This window comes from Egretta garzetta, unplaced genomic scaffold (genome assembly GCF_000687185.1).
Source record: "Egretta garzetta isolate BGI_Z169 unplaced genomic scaffold, ASM68718v1 scaffold427, whole genome shotgun sequence".
Classification (NCBI taxonomy): domain Eukaryota; kingdom Metazoa; phylum Chordata; class Aves; order Pelecaniformes; family Ardeidae; genus Egretta; species Egretta garzetta.
Window position 1 is genome coordinate 379410 of NW_009260345.1, and position 14184 is coordinate 393593.

Below are 14184 nucleotides of genomic sequence, written 5' to 3' on the forward strand. Positions count from 1 at the left end.
ACCGGCCCAGAAAAGGTCCCCGCAGGAAAAATGGGTTTAGGGGCTGCTTGGGTTGCCCCCTCCGACCCTGCTCCGACCCCTCTGAGCCTGCAGCAGCCCAGCTGCCACCCTCTGCTTGGGGCTACCCCTTCCCATGCCAGCTCCCTGTCCTGCCTCATGTCCCTGCCTTTGCAGCAGGGCGTGAGCAGCTTCGGTGGCATGTGGTGAGCCCGGACCATCTTGCAGGGCTGTCTCCTGTGCTCTGCAAGGTAAAAGCCACTACCGTATTTAACATTAGGCTGGGTTAATCAAAAGCCTGATGGATTTTATCTCTCCCTGCCTGGTTTCATGACAGAGCTTGAACAGGAGGTCAGCGCTGGCTGCTGGCGTGAGGTTTATGCTTTCTTGCGCTACTTGCTTTTCGTTTGTGTGTCTGCTGCTTTTCGCTGAGCGAATGATTGAGCAAACCCTCAGACTGCGTGAAGGTGCCAGTCTCTACGTGCTCTTCAGTGCCTTGGCGTTGTCATCCATGGGCTCGTCAGCTTATGCAGTCAGAATAATCAATGTGAAAGGAGTCACCGACTTGATTAAAAGTCACAATGGTTTTACAGCAGGGTGTTCTCACGTATTTCTATACAGCTATTGAGAACTTGTTTCACTCTCTTCTGCACAAAAATCAGGCCTAGAAACTTTCCTTTCTTCTCCATCTCTTCCAAATGTTGAGTTTCTCATGCAATTACATCACTCTGGGAGATGAAACATGAGGTAAACCCTTTTTCCTGGCATCCTGTCCATAGTCTTCCCACCCCGCAGCCCCCATCCCTCCCAGGCTTCTCCCCTGGGAGGGATCTGCCTAGTATCAGGTTGGAGATGGCCTGACCCCAGTCATCCCATGGGGCTTATTTTTCCTATCTGCCACTTGAATCTGCCAGGTGCCTTCTTCATCCCCTACCTCATCTTCCTCTTCACCTGCGGGATCCCCGTCTTCTTCCTGGAAACAGCGCTGGGGCAGTACACCAGCCAGGGAGGGGTGACAGCCTGGCGCAGGATCTGTCCCCTCTTTGAAGGTGAGTGGAGTGAGCACCAGGAGGCGGGGGACTGTGGGACCCCAGGGGGACGAATGGTGATGCCTCTCCCCACAGCCTGAGTCATTACATACCTCCACGCATCATTACCCATCCCTGGGGATCCCAGCCTGGGAGGGCCACCAGCCGCCTCCTTTCCAAAATCATGCTGGAAAAATTGATCACCTTTCTCACCAAACAGTTCCCATCATTACATTGCATCTGGGTTTCCTTCTTCATGGCTGCGGCTCTGGCTAGGAGCTTTGCGCCCTATTAAGGTTGTCCTCCAAGAGCTAAATGATGAAAATGCTTCTGATGGTGATGAGGAACCTAAAACGTGTTACTATTTTTTTAAGTCAATGCTATGTCATTTTGCAGATGGCTTGAAACTTTAATGGTGAAATGTATCAGCTGTCTGAATAAATCGTTAGCAGTCAGATCCACTTCTAGCACTGTTTCAGCATGGTCATCCAGCCTCAAGCCACTTTCCACGATTTCTCTGAGGCTCAGTTGCCTTCTCCCCCTGTACCAAAACCTTTAGATGTTCCTCCAGCACCTCTCAGAGAAGGTGTGTGGTGTTAACACAAAAGCTTCCCAAACAAAAGTGAAAAGGGATGAATAAACAAAATAAAAAGTGAATTTTGGTAAAGAGGGGTTATTCAGCAGGTGGAGCACCATCATATGTTTCTGTCCCTTTGGGTGGCTTTCCAACCATCACCTGCCCATCCCCTATCCAGACTCCCTCCCATTGCCACCGTTTCACCAGGGAAGGCTGAGGTGGGGCAGCAGGAAGAGGGGGTCACCAGGGCCCCTGCTTGGACCCCTGCTGATGCAGCATGGAGGGCTTTGGGGAGGGGATGATGGCTCTGGTTGCCACCCCACTGTCCTTCATCCATCAGCATGGTCAAAATGCAGAGCAACAGACGAAAACATTGGGTGAGCACCTCCCAAGGGGAGTCCTGTTCCCATCCCCCAGCGTGTGGGTCACCTGCCTTCGGGGCTCGCTTTCTGCAGGAATTGGCTACGCCTCACAGGTCATCGTTGTACTGCTGAACTTCTACTACATCATTGTCCTGGCCTGGGCCTTGTTTTATCTCTTCAGTTCATTCACCATCGACCTCCCCTGGGGCAGCTGTGACCATGAGTGGAACACAGGTGGGTGCGGAGCCCTGTCCTAATCCTCCACCAGAACCTGGCTGGGGAAACCTGCTGCTGCCCAGGGATGAACCTCAGGAGAGTGGCTCCCCCCTGCATGGGTGGGACTGGTGGGCAGAGGGATGGGGAGAGCCGGGTCACTGCAGTGCTGCTGGTGCTTTTGGGGAAGAGGCTCAGTTGATCTGGGTCTTTGCTAGGGAGCACCAGTGCTAGCACTGCCCAAGTTCTTGCAGAACCTGACCAGTGCCATGCAGCGGTGGCCTCCCTCGTGGCTCCTGCTCTGGGCTCCAGCCACCATGGGCGCCTTCCTTCTTAGTATCTTCCAGTCATCCTGTACTGTGTGTTAGCCATAGACCCAGCGCTGGTTGGGACTGCTCCCCTTGCCCACTCAAAGGAAAAATTAAATGTCATCATCTCAACTGTCCTAGGTTTCTTGCTACCCTTACCCTGGAGGGGACTCCTTTTGTGCATCTTTGGGACTATACAAAATTTGTCTTAGTCAACGTCAATGAGAGTTGACACTGTGGATGGAAAGGGAGTGATTTTTCAGGTCCTCTGGTACTCCAGCCACTGCTACTCATGCTCCCTCTCTCCCTGGGCCTCTCCTGCAGGGAACTGCATGGAGCTCCAGAAGGCGAACTCAACGCTCAACGTGACCAATGAAAACGCCACCTCCCCGGTCATCGAGTTCTGGGAGTAAGTAAAGGACAGGCCTGTACCCCGCTTTCCTCCAGGACATACCTTCCCTGGGCAAGGAACAAACCCTGCAGCAGCACATCCTGTTAACCCGTACTTGCCAGAAGAGGACACAAGAGAGGAAGCTGGGCAGGTCAGAGTGAAGGCTCTCAGGGGCAGCACCATCAGCCAAGGGTAACATCGCTGGGCTCGTGGCATTTGTCTGGAGCTGTGCTGGTGTGCCTCAGAGCCATCTGACTTTGTCCTTCTCTGACACTGTATTCCTGTCCCTCTGGACCTTTCGGGCTTCTCAGTCTCACTGACCTCAGTGGTGGCTAGCTGACTGTGCAAGACCTTACCTCACCGATGCTTTGCCTGCTTTGGTCCTTGATATTTTATTTATTGTCCTTTTCTCCCCTATTCTTCCTCTGCTGTTGCACTCTTCCTTTCTCCGTTTGCGCTGCTCCTCTCCACGCCTCCTCCCTTGCTCTTCATTGCCAGCTGTGAACTTCCTTATACAGTTGTTTCCTTCTGCAATGTAGGTGAATTGGCTGAACATTCCCCATCCTGAAGCTTTGGTTGCACCCACAGTGCAAACCTCAATAAAATTAGTGGCACTCCCTCAGGGTATAGTGGCCATTACCACTGTTTGGTTTGGATTGCGGTTTATGTATCTGCTGGCTTATTTGCTCTTTGTCTGTTTGGAGCAGTCTGGCCCATGCAGTCCTCGACCTGCCTGGTGGCTGCACCCAGGGTAATCATGCTCAGGACATGGTTACCGAGACTATAGGTGGGAGTGGGGTGAGATCTTTGGTGATTCACAGGGCTGAGATCTTTGGTGATCCACAGAGCAGCAGCTCTGTGATGGGTTTTTGTCCGCATGCGTTGCAAGCTGTGGCATGTCCAGCTGTTGAATACGAGACCTTAAAGCCCTGTGATGCACTGCAGGAGCTCATGCTGGTGATGCAGTAGTGGATCTCTTTCCTTGGAATCCGTGCCACCATGTGATACCAGCATGTTCACAGGAGGCTCCAGCATGGTGGGTGGTGACTTTTGTATGTGGGCTAGTCTTCACCTCAAAAATAGAAAAAGAGGTCATGTTTTCACTTTAGAGTGACTAATATGCAAGCTATCCTGAGGAGAGAAGCTCACCAAAATTGAAATAAAGTGCTAGGGTCAGCTTACTTCACGCTGAAATTCGCTCCCTTGTTTTTATTGTTTTCTCCCCTTGTGTTAGTTAGCCTAAGGTACAGGGTACCTTTATTTCTGACATGAAGGCATAGGCCTGCTGGCTTGGGATCACTGATGATCCTTAGCATCTCCTGGGAGAACAGGCCCAGTTAAGCACTGAGCCGTGGCTAATAGACTGTGCAAGTAACCCCTCTGCTGCCACCATGAATTTCCCTTGTGCGTTTAGATGGATGGAGGACTCTGTCCTCGCTGCCCTCAGTGCACAGAGCACACAGTGCCTCCAGGGCTCAGCAAGGGGTTGCTGGTTTTAAACTTTAATTTTTTTCTAAAATTTTCTTTGTCTCCTAAGTGCTCCCCGAGCCTGCACTCTCCCTCTGCCTGCTGCTCACATGTGATTAGATGGTGGCCTGCCTTAGACAGCTTTTCCTGAGGCTGGCTGCCAGAAAAGTTGATGTTCCCATTGCTGCTGTGACCATCCCTGCGTTACTGGGGAATAAGCACATGGGACTGGAAATTTCCACTGTCCGTTGCTTCTGATCCAGCATTCGTTCCTGCCCTCCCTGAGGGGGGAGGTAGGATGCCACCCTTTCCTCGAAAAGCACTGACCTGCCAGCGGGCTGATGGCACGCTTCTGAGGCCTCTTCTGGCTGTGGTCCGGTGCCCAGTTAGTTACGGTCTGCTAGCACCCTTTCCCCACTGGTTACAGAGTCCACATCCTTAGAAGCCGGCAAAGAGCAGCACGATAAAACATATCTGGGGGAGCAGCCTGATTTCTCCGACCCCTCCTCTCATCCTCTCAATCCGCCACGAGGCTGTGGGGCATGAAAGGAGGCAGTGTGTCTTAGACTGCGGTTCTCCAGGAGCACAACTTTTATTTTGGGATAATCACTGTCTTCTGCAGCATTGCTACTGGGTTCCAGGGTAGTGCATGACCCTCTCTGCCTGTCTCAGGCTTGGGGTTTTGGGACTGTGCCACGGTGTTTTGTGCTCAGATCCACCTGTGCAGTGTAGGAGATGGAGGAGGATGAGTCCTTACTTCTATAAGTGATGGGGAAGATTTGATATGCACATGACATGGAAAGCTTCTATATGGCCAGGGTGAGACCATAAGACCATAGCCGAACCAAGGTCCATCTAGCCGAGGATCCTATCTCCACACTGGCTGCAAGAGGATGTCCAAGGTGGCCTCTTCTGACTGTGCAATGTGGATTATCACGGTCTTGGTTGGATCTTAGTCATGGTATGGGGTGCTATGCTGCTCTGGGTCCTGAGGTGAAATATATAGCTGCTCCTAAAGACAGAAGAAGTGTGCTATGGAGAAGGGGTTGGACAGCATTGATTCTTGGGTGGTCCTGATGGATTCTGTGTGGTAAGTGCAATGCATCATTCACTTTGATGCTTGAAGCATGTCAGAAATGTAGGTGAACCTTGTAATGTGCATGAAAAAAGCTGAGCTTGCGTGTGCAAAGTGATGTATGTTCTTGCAGAGAGAGAGCTCTTACCCTAGAGGACGAGACAGATGAAGGGTGGGAGGAGGACAGGAGAAGAAATGTCTCAGCCCAACAGGCCAGCACTGGAGTGAGCATAGAAGCAAGTGTCCATATGTGATCTATCAGGCTGGTCGTACTTTTAAGAGGGGAGCACTGCTGGCAGCTCAGACCCGTACCTTGTTACAGCTCTTCTCCCCAAAGCCATCAGGTGCTGCGGAGGTGTGGTGAGAACCAGTGTGGTGTTGGGAATGTTGGTGGCCAACATCAGTAATACTTGGATGTTCCTTTGTTTCCCCTCAATACAGGAGGAGAGTGCTAAATATTTCTGATGGCATCCAGCACCTGGGCAGCCTGCGCTGGGAGCTGGCTCTGTGTCTCTTGCTGGCATGGATCATCTGCTACTTCTGCATTTGGAAAGGGGTCAAGTCAACAGGCAAGGTGAGTCCTTGGTTCAAATCAAGCCTCTTCCCTTGATCACAGCTGGAAGTTTGATCTACTCACCTTTTGTATGTTCAGAGAGGTCTTAAGGATCTCCTGGGAATCACCCTCTGAACAAGCTGGCAGGAGCCTGTGGGGCTCAACGTCCAGCAGGAGCGTGAGCCAGGCTCTGTGTTTTGGGTAGCAAAGGATGGGAGCACTGAGACGGCTCAGAGCATTAACTTCCAAGATGTATATCCCCATCTGGTCCCTCTCCATCCACAGGCCCAGGAGACCCTGCAGTCTTCCTATTTGTGGGGTGGTTGCATGTTTCCTTCCCTGCCACCACGGTGTGAGCAAGCAGCATGTTTTTGCCTCCATTGGCAAGTGCAGATGGAAAATCTTTGAATTCATTAGATAGTAATGAAGGTAATTCTGATGGCCCCAATGCCCTCTCTGCCTCATCATCCTGGGGATCTTATTTTTTCTTTTTGTTCATCTCAATTCTTCCTACAGTCACTCGTATTCCCCAGCAATAAAAGTCTCCTTCTTTCTCAGCAGACTAGTCACCACAGAGGTCTTTCTTTGAATGCCTCTGGGAAGGGTTGGCGTGACTGTCCAGCTCCATCCTATGCTCCCTCTGTTGCAGCACGCACCACTGTCATTTGCACTGACCCCATTACTTAGTTTCTGCTACTGCCTCCTGACCCACTCCCAGTTAACCTTGTCTGGATCCAGCAAGAACAGATGGAAATGAAAAGGTTTATTATGTTATCTAAATGGTGTCTTCTCTGCAGGCTTCGAACACGACATCATGTGTGATAGGGTGTAAATTTTAGCTGAGTCCATTTCCATCAATTTGATGGTGTGGATGTTAGCAGTTTCTCCTGCTTCCAGAATGGTCTGGGGTTATGAAACATGACAGGGAAATCAAGCAGCTTGCAGAGATGATTTTTTCTGGTTTCCATGGAGTAAAATTAGAAGAAAAGAGCAACTGCTTGCTGCGGTGGCCTGGTAAAAGAAAGCAGAGGCAGTCTAATAACAGCAATATGATACTAAGATACAGCAAACATGGTGTGGGAAGTGCTGAGAACAAATTCAGTCTATTTTAGATACCAGTTCTAGGTTAAATGCAAATGCTTTTTAGCAAAAAGGACTAGTGATGGTGAGATCTTACCTTTTTGAAAACAGAAACCTTCTTTCAGTAAAGCAACAGTGTCCGTAGGTTTATCATCCCTCCGCATATTTAATGATCCAGCTAAAATTATGGCTGTGGGAATACAATCCCACTGGGGAAGCGATACACGTTAATTCTGGGGATTTGCCTGTGGAGGGGCAAACACCATGAGCTGAATTCCCCCTATGCAGAACAGCAGCAGCGGTTTGCATCCTCTGACACAGGGACTGCCCGTCCCGAGGAGTGCTCGCAGATGCAGGAGGTTGTCACAGATGGAACCACTTTGCCGAGGCATGTGGATCAGATTCAAATAAAACCCTGGATGTTGTTGACCAGCATGTGACAGAATGATCACACTGATCCCGGCAAGGTTCCTAGTGATGTAGTTAGTGCTAACAATGCCCGAGAAATAAAAAGATTGGGTCTGAGCCAAGCACTGAGTAATATCTCATTGGATCCAGATGTTCCTGTTGTTAGATAGAAGTTTGGCACTCTTAATCCAGCAAAACATTCTCCAAATTCAGGCCTCTGGTCTCAGCACAGATGTGAGCGACTGTGAGTGAAAAGCTTAACATACTAGTTCACACAGGCTGTAGAGCACGTAGGATGTTACCAAAATGTGAATCCAAATCATACACCAGACAGCTACCAGTTTGTATTCTGAGCTCCTAAAACTGATGTTATTTAGAGATCCAGCCAAGAATGTGCAACCTGGCATCCTGGAAGAACTTGCGCTAGGGTTCAAAGGCAATGGCCTGTTTTTATGATTTTTGTTTTTAATCTTGCTTTCATGAGCCGAGAAAGATTAGACTTGCATCCTTGTCATTTCCTGAAGGAAGAATTTGGTTGTGTGGTAAATACAGGGATGATTGTTAAACTCGCAGGGCCCACAGATTTGATTAACTGTCACTGAAAAGCTCTAAATCAGAGCTCCTTGAAAATTTGAGAATGAAATGAATGATGGTGTTTGCCTGTGTTGAAAGATGTTGTCCCTGGGTTCCTTCAATGTTCAGGATGCAGATTCGGAGGGACAGGGATGGAACTGCTCACACAGACACCTCAGGCAATCATGAGCCCCAGCAAGGAGGTGTTTTTCACCAACCTCTCTGGCATTACCCAAGACTGCCATGATATATAGAGCAGGGCATATGAAATGCATAGAAAACCTGGAGCTGCAGACAGAGATGATAATCTAGTAGTGTGGCTTTTCAAGGATAGGATATCTCTCAAATCCTTCTGTCCTTCCGCGTTACAAAGCTGAATCACCGAAGAGTGCGTATCTTGACTTACAGGAGGACTTGCATTGCAAAGTCAGGTGCTTTGGGCATTACTTTACTCAGATGGAGTATATCAGAGTGGGACTGGAAAAAATTTCTTTTTCAATCACTACTCATATCATAAGGATTACCCCGGGGCAGAGTGAAAGTGGTCATGCTGTCCAGGGAAATCATACGCTCCTTCTTGGTAGGACCACCTTTAACGCCAAGATGGCTAAAGCTGTGGCAGACCCTGCGACCCCTGCTGGGGGATGGTGAACTTTAGGTGGCTTTTGAAACAACTCATTCTGGGTGGATGGGAAGGTGTGAGGAATAGATCATTTCACATCATTACATTTTGTGGTTCCTCCAGAGATGAGCTTTAGCTCTCTGGTGCATAACTGCCAAAGCTGAGAAAAGAGCTGTACGGTAGCGTTCAAGTGAAGTGTGCTGATGCAAATCCTCACTCAGCATGTCCACACAAGAAAAATCTGAAGGAGCAACATTTCTTTTTTGGCCTAGCATGATACAACAGACTGAACAACTTTTTTTCAAGGTGGCAAATAAGTCTTGAAGGTGTGGGAGCAATGCAAAGGGATTAATGATGCTACTTGCATTGCTGGGGAGGCTGCATGAGCCCTTGATACGAGTTTGTTTGTGTGGGCAACACAGACTAGAACGTGTTGTTGCTGTGGTGTGCTACAGCAATCCCCAAACTGAATGTTATATTTACCAGATGTGGAGTCCCTGAAAGGATTAGCTGATACTGGCCTGCAGCATTCCCCCAAGGGACGCGGTTCCTTTGCTCGAGCAAGGGTTTCCAACCCTACCTGAGTATGTGTGCATTGCTCATGGGCTTGGGGCACAAAAAGCAAGAGGATGCAGGTTAAAGGTCCTATTTGGGTCTGTGTCCTCGGTGGCAAGTCTGAGACCTGCTGCCTTGCTCTGCCTGAAATGCCTGTGCTGGGTGTTTGAACAGGGGTCAGTGAGAGGCACTGCAGTGGGGAGTGGTGGACACAAGCCAGTTGCCAGTGCCAACCCTGAGTGGGACACCTCCAGCGTTGTCCCCGGTGGTCCTTTGGTAGCAATCGTGTTTCGGGGTGTATCTCTTATCTGCACAGCCCTTCACCCTTGCCACTAAATGCTGCAGATAAGAGACTTTCTGTGTGTGACTCAGACTCTATTTGAGGTAGGGGTGTGCAGGTGTATACTGGGGCCAGCTCCTTCTCGGATGCATATAGATATTAAACTGCTGGCTTCAGCAGAGCTACTCTGACTCTAACCTGGTGACAGCCTGGCTCAGGGTCTGGGTTGCTCTTAGGACTAGAAAGGTTTCCTCTGGCTCCAGACACACCATGACATGTCACAAGTTTCCTGGGCGCATTTTAAAATGCATTTCTTTCTATTGCAGGCGACAGCAAGGCTCTTGGCAAGGCAGCCTTGACCTGTCCCCTGCTGCTGCCCACCTCCCCAACCCAGGGGTCGGTGCTGTGCTGCCGGCGCTCTGTGCTCTGGCCCACGCTGCTCGCTCACGCTTGTCCCTTCGTCCTCCTCCCAGGTGGTGTATTTCACGGCCACATTCCCATACCTCATGCTGGTTGTTCTGCTGATCAGGGGAGTCTCCCTGCCTGGGGCGTCCCAGGGAATCCTGTTTTACCTTTATCCAGACATCAGTCGCCTTGGGGACCCCCAGGTAAGCTGGAGGGGGGATCGAATGGCTGAACTGTGCTTGCATGGATGCCTGTGGCTGCCTCCTTTTTCTTTTCTCACTCTCTTTCTTCCAGCTTCTTCCTTCTGTCTCCTCTCTTCCCCTGCTGTGGACGTAAGGCAGGGCTGTGATATCAGTGCATACTCTGCTGGTCCCCGTGCTTTTGCCCTCAGCCTTCACCTGTGCTGTTACCTGTTTACCATATTTTCTAGTCTGAGTTGGGTCTGAATGGCCCTGGGGGCATGGGCAGTGGGACTTAACCCTTCATCATGAGTGGCGCCAGCCATCCCCCAGTTTCTTGGGAAGACTCCTGTGCTGCAGAGGCAGATGGTGCATGGTGCTAGGAGCTCGTGGGGACGAGCCCTGCTCCTGGCGTGCTTGCTCCGGCTTCCCTGAGAAGCGTGCCGGGGGCATGGCTGGCGGGAGCCATGGCACATCGCAGCAGTCCCTGGGACCTGGCTGCCCTCCTCACCTCCCTGTCCCTGGTGAGAAATTCCTGCCTGTTTGACGGGAGGGTCAGTGCCCGACTGCTGCTTTTAATCTCTTTGGGACAAGTTCTTCCATGTTAAATCCTGGCTCCAGCTGAGCTGCTGTACCAGCCTTTGTGTGAAGGTGTTTCCAAAGGAGATTAAAGGGTGCCTGCTTGGAAAATAGGCCAGCAAAACCCTTTGTAACCCCATTAACTCTTTCTGGTCTAGCCCCAGTGCTGCCTTTGTTATTACTTTTTCAAACAGGGGCATAAGTATTGGAGGAGGAATGGCTTCGGCTGATCCTGCCCTCCCTGATGGAGGAGAGAGGATCCCTGTGGGTGTGTGTGGGGTAACAGCATCTCAGGGGCCACTGGGTGACATCCCCGGGTTCTGCCTGTGCCACCAGTGCGGTATGGCTCTGGGCAAGTCAGTTTGACTTATGGCTTCCGATCTGGGGAGCTAAACACCAGTGTCCGGTTTCCAGCTCCAGGCAGTCTGGTTTTTATCAGGGGAAGGACTTGGAGTTCCTGCTCGGCTTTCTGGAAGTCACTCTCTGGTCAAGGCTGCGCCTGAGCAGTGGGTGAAAAGCCTCGTTTTACAGCCCCAGCTGCCTTCTTGCTCTCTCAGTTTGCCTGCAGATGGGAAGCGAGCAGGGCAGCTGCTCCTCTGTGCGAAGGTACAGCAAGGCTTGGAAGGGGGCGAGGGCAGGTCTGTGTTTGCAGTGCTTGGGGCTCAGGCCAGTGAGGTGCGAGAGACCTCTGAAATAAAATAACATTTTCAAATGGTGCTCATTCACTTACAAAAAGTCCTGTTGTTGCTGTGGCTGTGTCGCCCAGGGGACTGAATTAAACCACTTCAAGCATGGCATGGTTTTGCTGGTACTAGCTGTGTCCTCATTAGGTCCGTCCTGGCAAACTTTTCCAATTACAGCCTGAGCTTTAGAAGCACAGCTTCCTTCCAGCCTGGAAAATGCTAATGCGGTGATGGAAAGGCAGAGTAACCCTTCAGAGCAAGAGGATGGCTTATCCTCGACCGGGGGAGGAAAACTTGCTCCTCCCTCCCTGACTCTGTTGTTTCCCGATGAATGCTTCACTTCTGCGGGAGAAAAGCAGGAGTCGGTAGCAGTGGTCGCCTTCCCCCAGCGTGCTTTAACCAAAGTACCGAACTAAGTAGCAAGTCTCAACGTGTCTCTTGTGTTTTCCCACCAGAGAGGGAAGGGTTAGTGCCCCAAGCCCCACACGTGCGCGGCTGTGCCCCCCTCTCTCTGTGCAGGGACAGCGTGAGCCCTGCCAGCCCATCGGGGCCAAGTCGATGATAATTGATTTGCACTCAGAGGACGGCAAGCTGTAATTGTTTACCCACGATCCTGCACTGCCTGGAAAAATGGAGGATTCTTTAATGCCTGGGAAGGGATGCTGGAAATTAAAAAAAAAATAAAATTAAACATACCCTCTCCAATCTGAGCCTTATGATAAGGCATCTCAAGGGGAGGTTTTTACAAAGGGCAGACAACGTACAAGGGGACAAAATCAAAACTCATTTAAAGTATATGAAAATCTAGGTGAAAAGAGGGGATTAATTATTTAGCAGATTCTAGCAGGGGAGCAACAGCTGCCGAGATGTGATTAAGTGTCAGAATATCAGACTGGTGCATAGAAATCATTGCTTTTCACCTGTCAAATGACCTTGGACAGAACTGGGAAATCCTGCCTACAAGAGCTCAGGCTAGCTGATTGATGGTGGTCTCTTCTGGCCATGAAGTCTACAGTGCCCTAAATCTTCCTGCACCTTCATTTTCTAAATCTATGAAATGCTTACAGTTAAAATGGTAAATAGAAGGCATTTGATAGGTAGATCAGACTATAGAGAGAAACTGCTAAACAAAAGTTTTGAATAATGAAGTCTAGTTCTGCTCAAATACAAGGAGATAAGAGCAAAACCACCAAAGAGATCATCTATTTTGAACTGTGTGCCCCCAAACCAAAAAAAAAAATCCCAAACCCCATAGTTTGCTTTTCATTTGTTTATTATTTACTATTATAATGTTAGCATGCCAGCCATTTCCAGACCCAAGTTTCACACACACACACTCCTGCCCTTGATTGCACTTTCTGTGCTTCAGAAGGTTCCTACTTATTTCACAGCATGGGTTGTGTTTTAACTGAAATGGGGTCTCAGGGTTTTTCACTATTTCCACTTTTGATCATTCCACCCTTTGCAATTAACTTTGTGACACTTTTATCAATTGTTTATTTCAGTAGATAACGCTGGGGATTTACAGATGTGGTTATGGAGAGGGATTCACAGGGTGATCCACTAGTAGGAAGCTGAAATGAGAGGAATTCAGAGTAGAAATAAGGTTTAAGTGTGGGAAACTTGTCACTAGAAGAACTTTTCTCAGGCGCCAGCAGGCTCTCTCCATCGCTTCATGGTTTCATACCACAACCAGACATCGTTTTAATAGATGGATTTAAAGAGAGGACTGATGGGCTTGGTGCAGAAAGTGCCAGCAGTGTGTTTGGGTTTGCTTTAAAGAGAAGAAATTTAACGATCTCCTTTCACTCTGGTATCAGGTTTCAAGCGATTTTAGCTAAATTTCATTAGGTTTAGTGAGTAAGAATGAAGAAGGAATAAATGCAGCAGCCTCTGAGCATTTTCCTCTCTGGAAAAGCAGCAAAAGTTTCTCAAAACCTCCTGCTCTTGTTTTCCTCTTGAAATTTCCAGCAAACCCACAACCTTGCTGTATGTGCTTTTACTTTATCCAGTCTTTATATAAAGGAAGAGCTTTCTATGATGACCTGCTTTCCATCCCACCCAGCCATGTCAAAGGCCCCAGCAGGGGCTGTACCCCTGCTCCTGGGGCCAGGGAAGCTCTGGTGGTGCCGAGGACCAGCAGAGGACCCACAGCTCTGTGGATATCCCGTAAGCAGTCCCCACTGCCATGCTGGACACCCGACCCTGCACAGTGCTGTGCCTGTGGCCAGAGCGGGAGGCTGCTGGGTCGGGCTCACGGTTTGCACCAGAGCAACTCTTGCTGCCGAGGCTGCGCTGAGGATAAGCCCCTCGGGCCACCACAGGGAGGATGGGAGGTACATGCATCTTTCAGGGCTGTGACCTGTGGGGTTAGCCATGGGACCCGTAGCCATGCTGGGGAAGGGGTCAGAGCCCCCAGGTCCTCTCCAAATTCAGGCCCCTCCTGCTGCTGCTCCATGGCCAGCGAGAGCTGCTGCTTCCCAGCAAGAGGGGAGGGTGACTGTGGGCCTGCTAAATATTATTTGTTCCCCTTATTTATTTTTTTCCCAGCAAGCTGTTAACTTGACCCCATGTGCTCGGTTTGTGCTGTTGCCGGCCCCCTGCTTCCCCTTTCTCAAGGTGAGTATGTTTGTTTTCATGCCGGAGGGCGACCCGCTGCGCCTGTGCGTGGATGTCTGCGCCGGCAGGGCTCCCACCACGTGCCCTCGCACCCCAACCCAGGTGCACCCCCAGCCCTGGAAGAGGGTCTGCAAGCCCAGGCACCGCTGCCATCCTTTCCTGGGGGGCAGAGGGCAGGTACCGGGCAGCAGGGAGGGAATGCTGGCAGCTCCAGCAGTGTGCTGCAGGGG

General features: G+C 50.3%; 1 protein-coding gene across 3 annotated transcripts in view; it reads left to right on the forward strand.

The window, feature by feature from the left end:
- LOC104129751 (sodium- and chloride-dependent GABA transporter 2) overlaps positions 1–14184 on the forward strand; it is a 34609-nt gene that overhangs the window by 7068 nt on the left and 13357 nt on the right. For 2 of the 3 annotated variants that reach the window (XM_035898129.1, XM_009642714.2), the window contains 5 exons: positions 912–1046; positions 2058–2198; positions 2810–2894; positions 5860–5992; positions 9963–10097. In XM_035898129.1, coding sequence (XP_035754022.1) covers positions 912–1046; positions 2058–2198; positions 2810–2894; positions 5860–5992; positions 9963–10097 — 629 coding nt within the window. Of the gene's footprint in view, positions 1–911; positions 1047–2057; positions 2199–2809; positions 2895–5859; positions 5993–9962; positions 10098–14184 lie in introns of those variants that run through there. The other variant, XM_035898130.1, reaches the window with a different exon arrangement.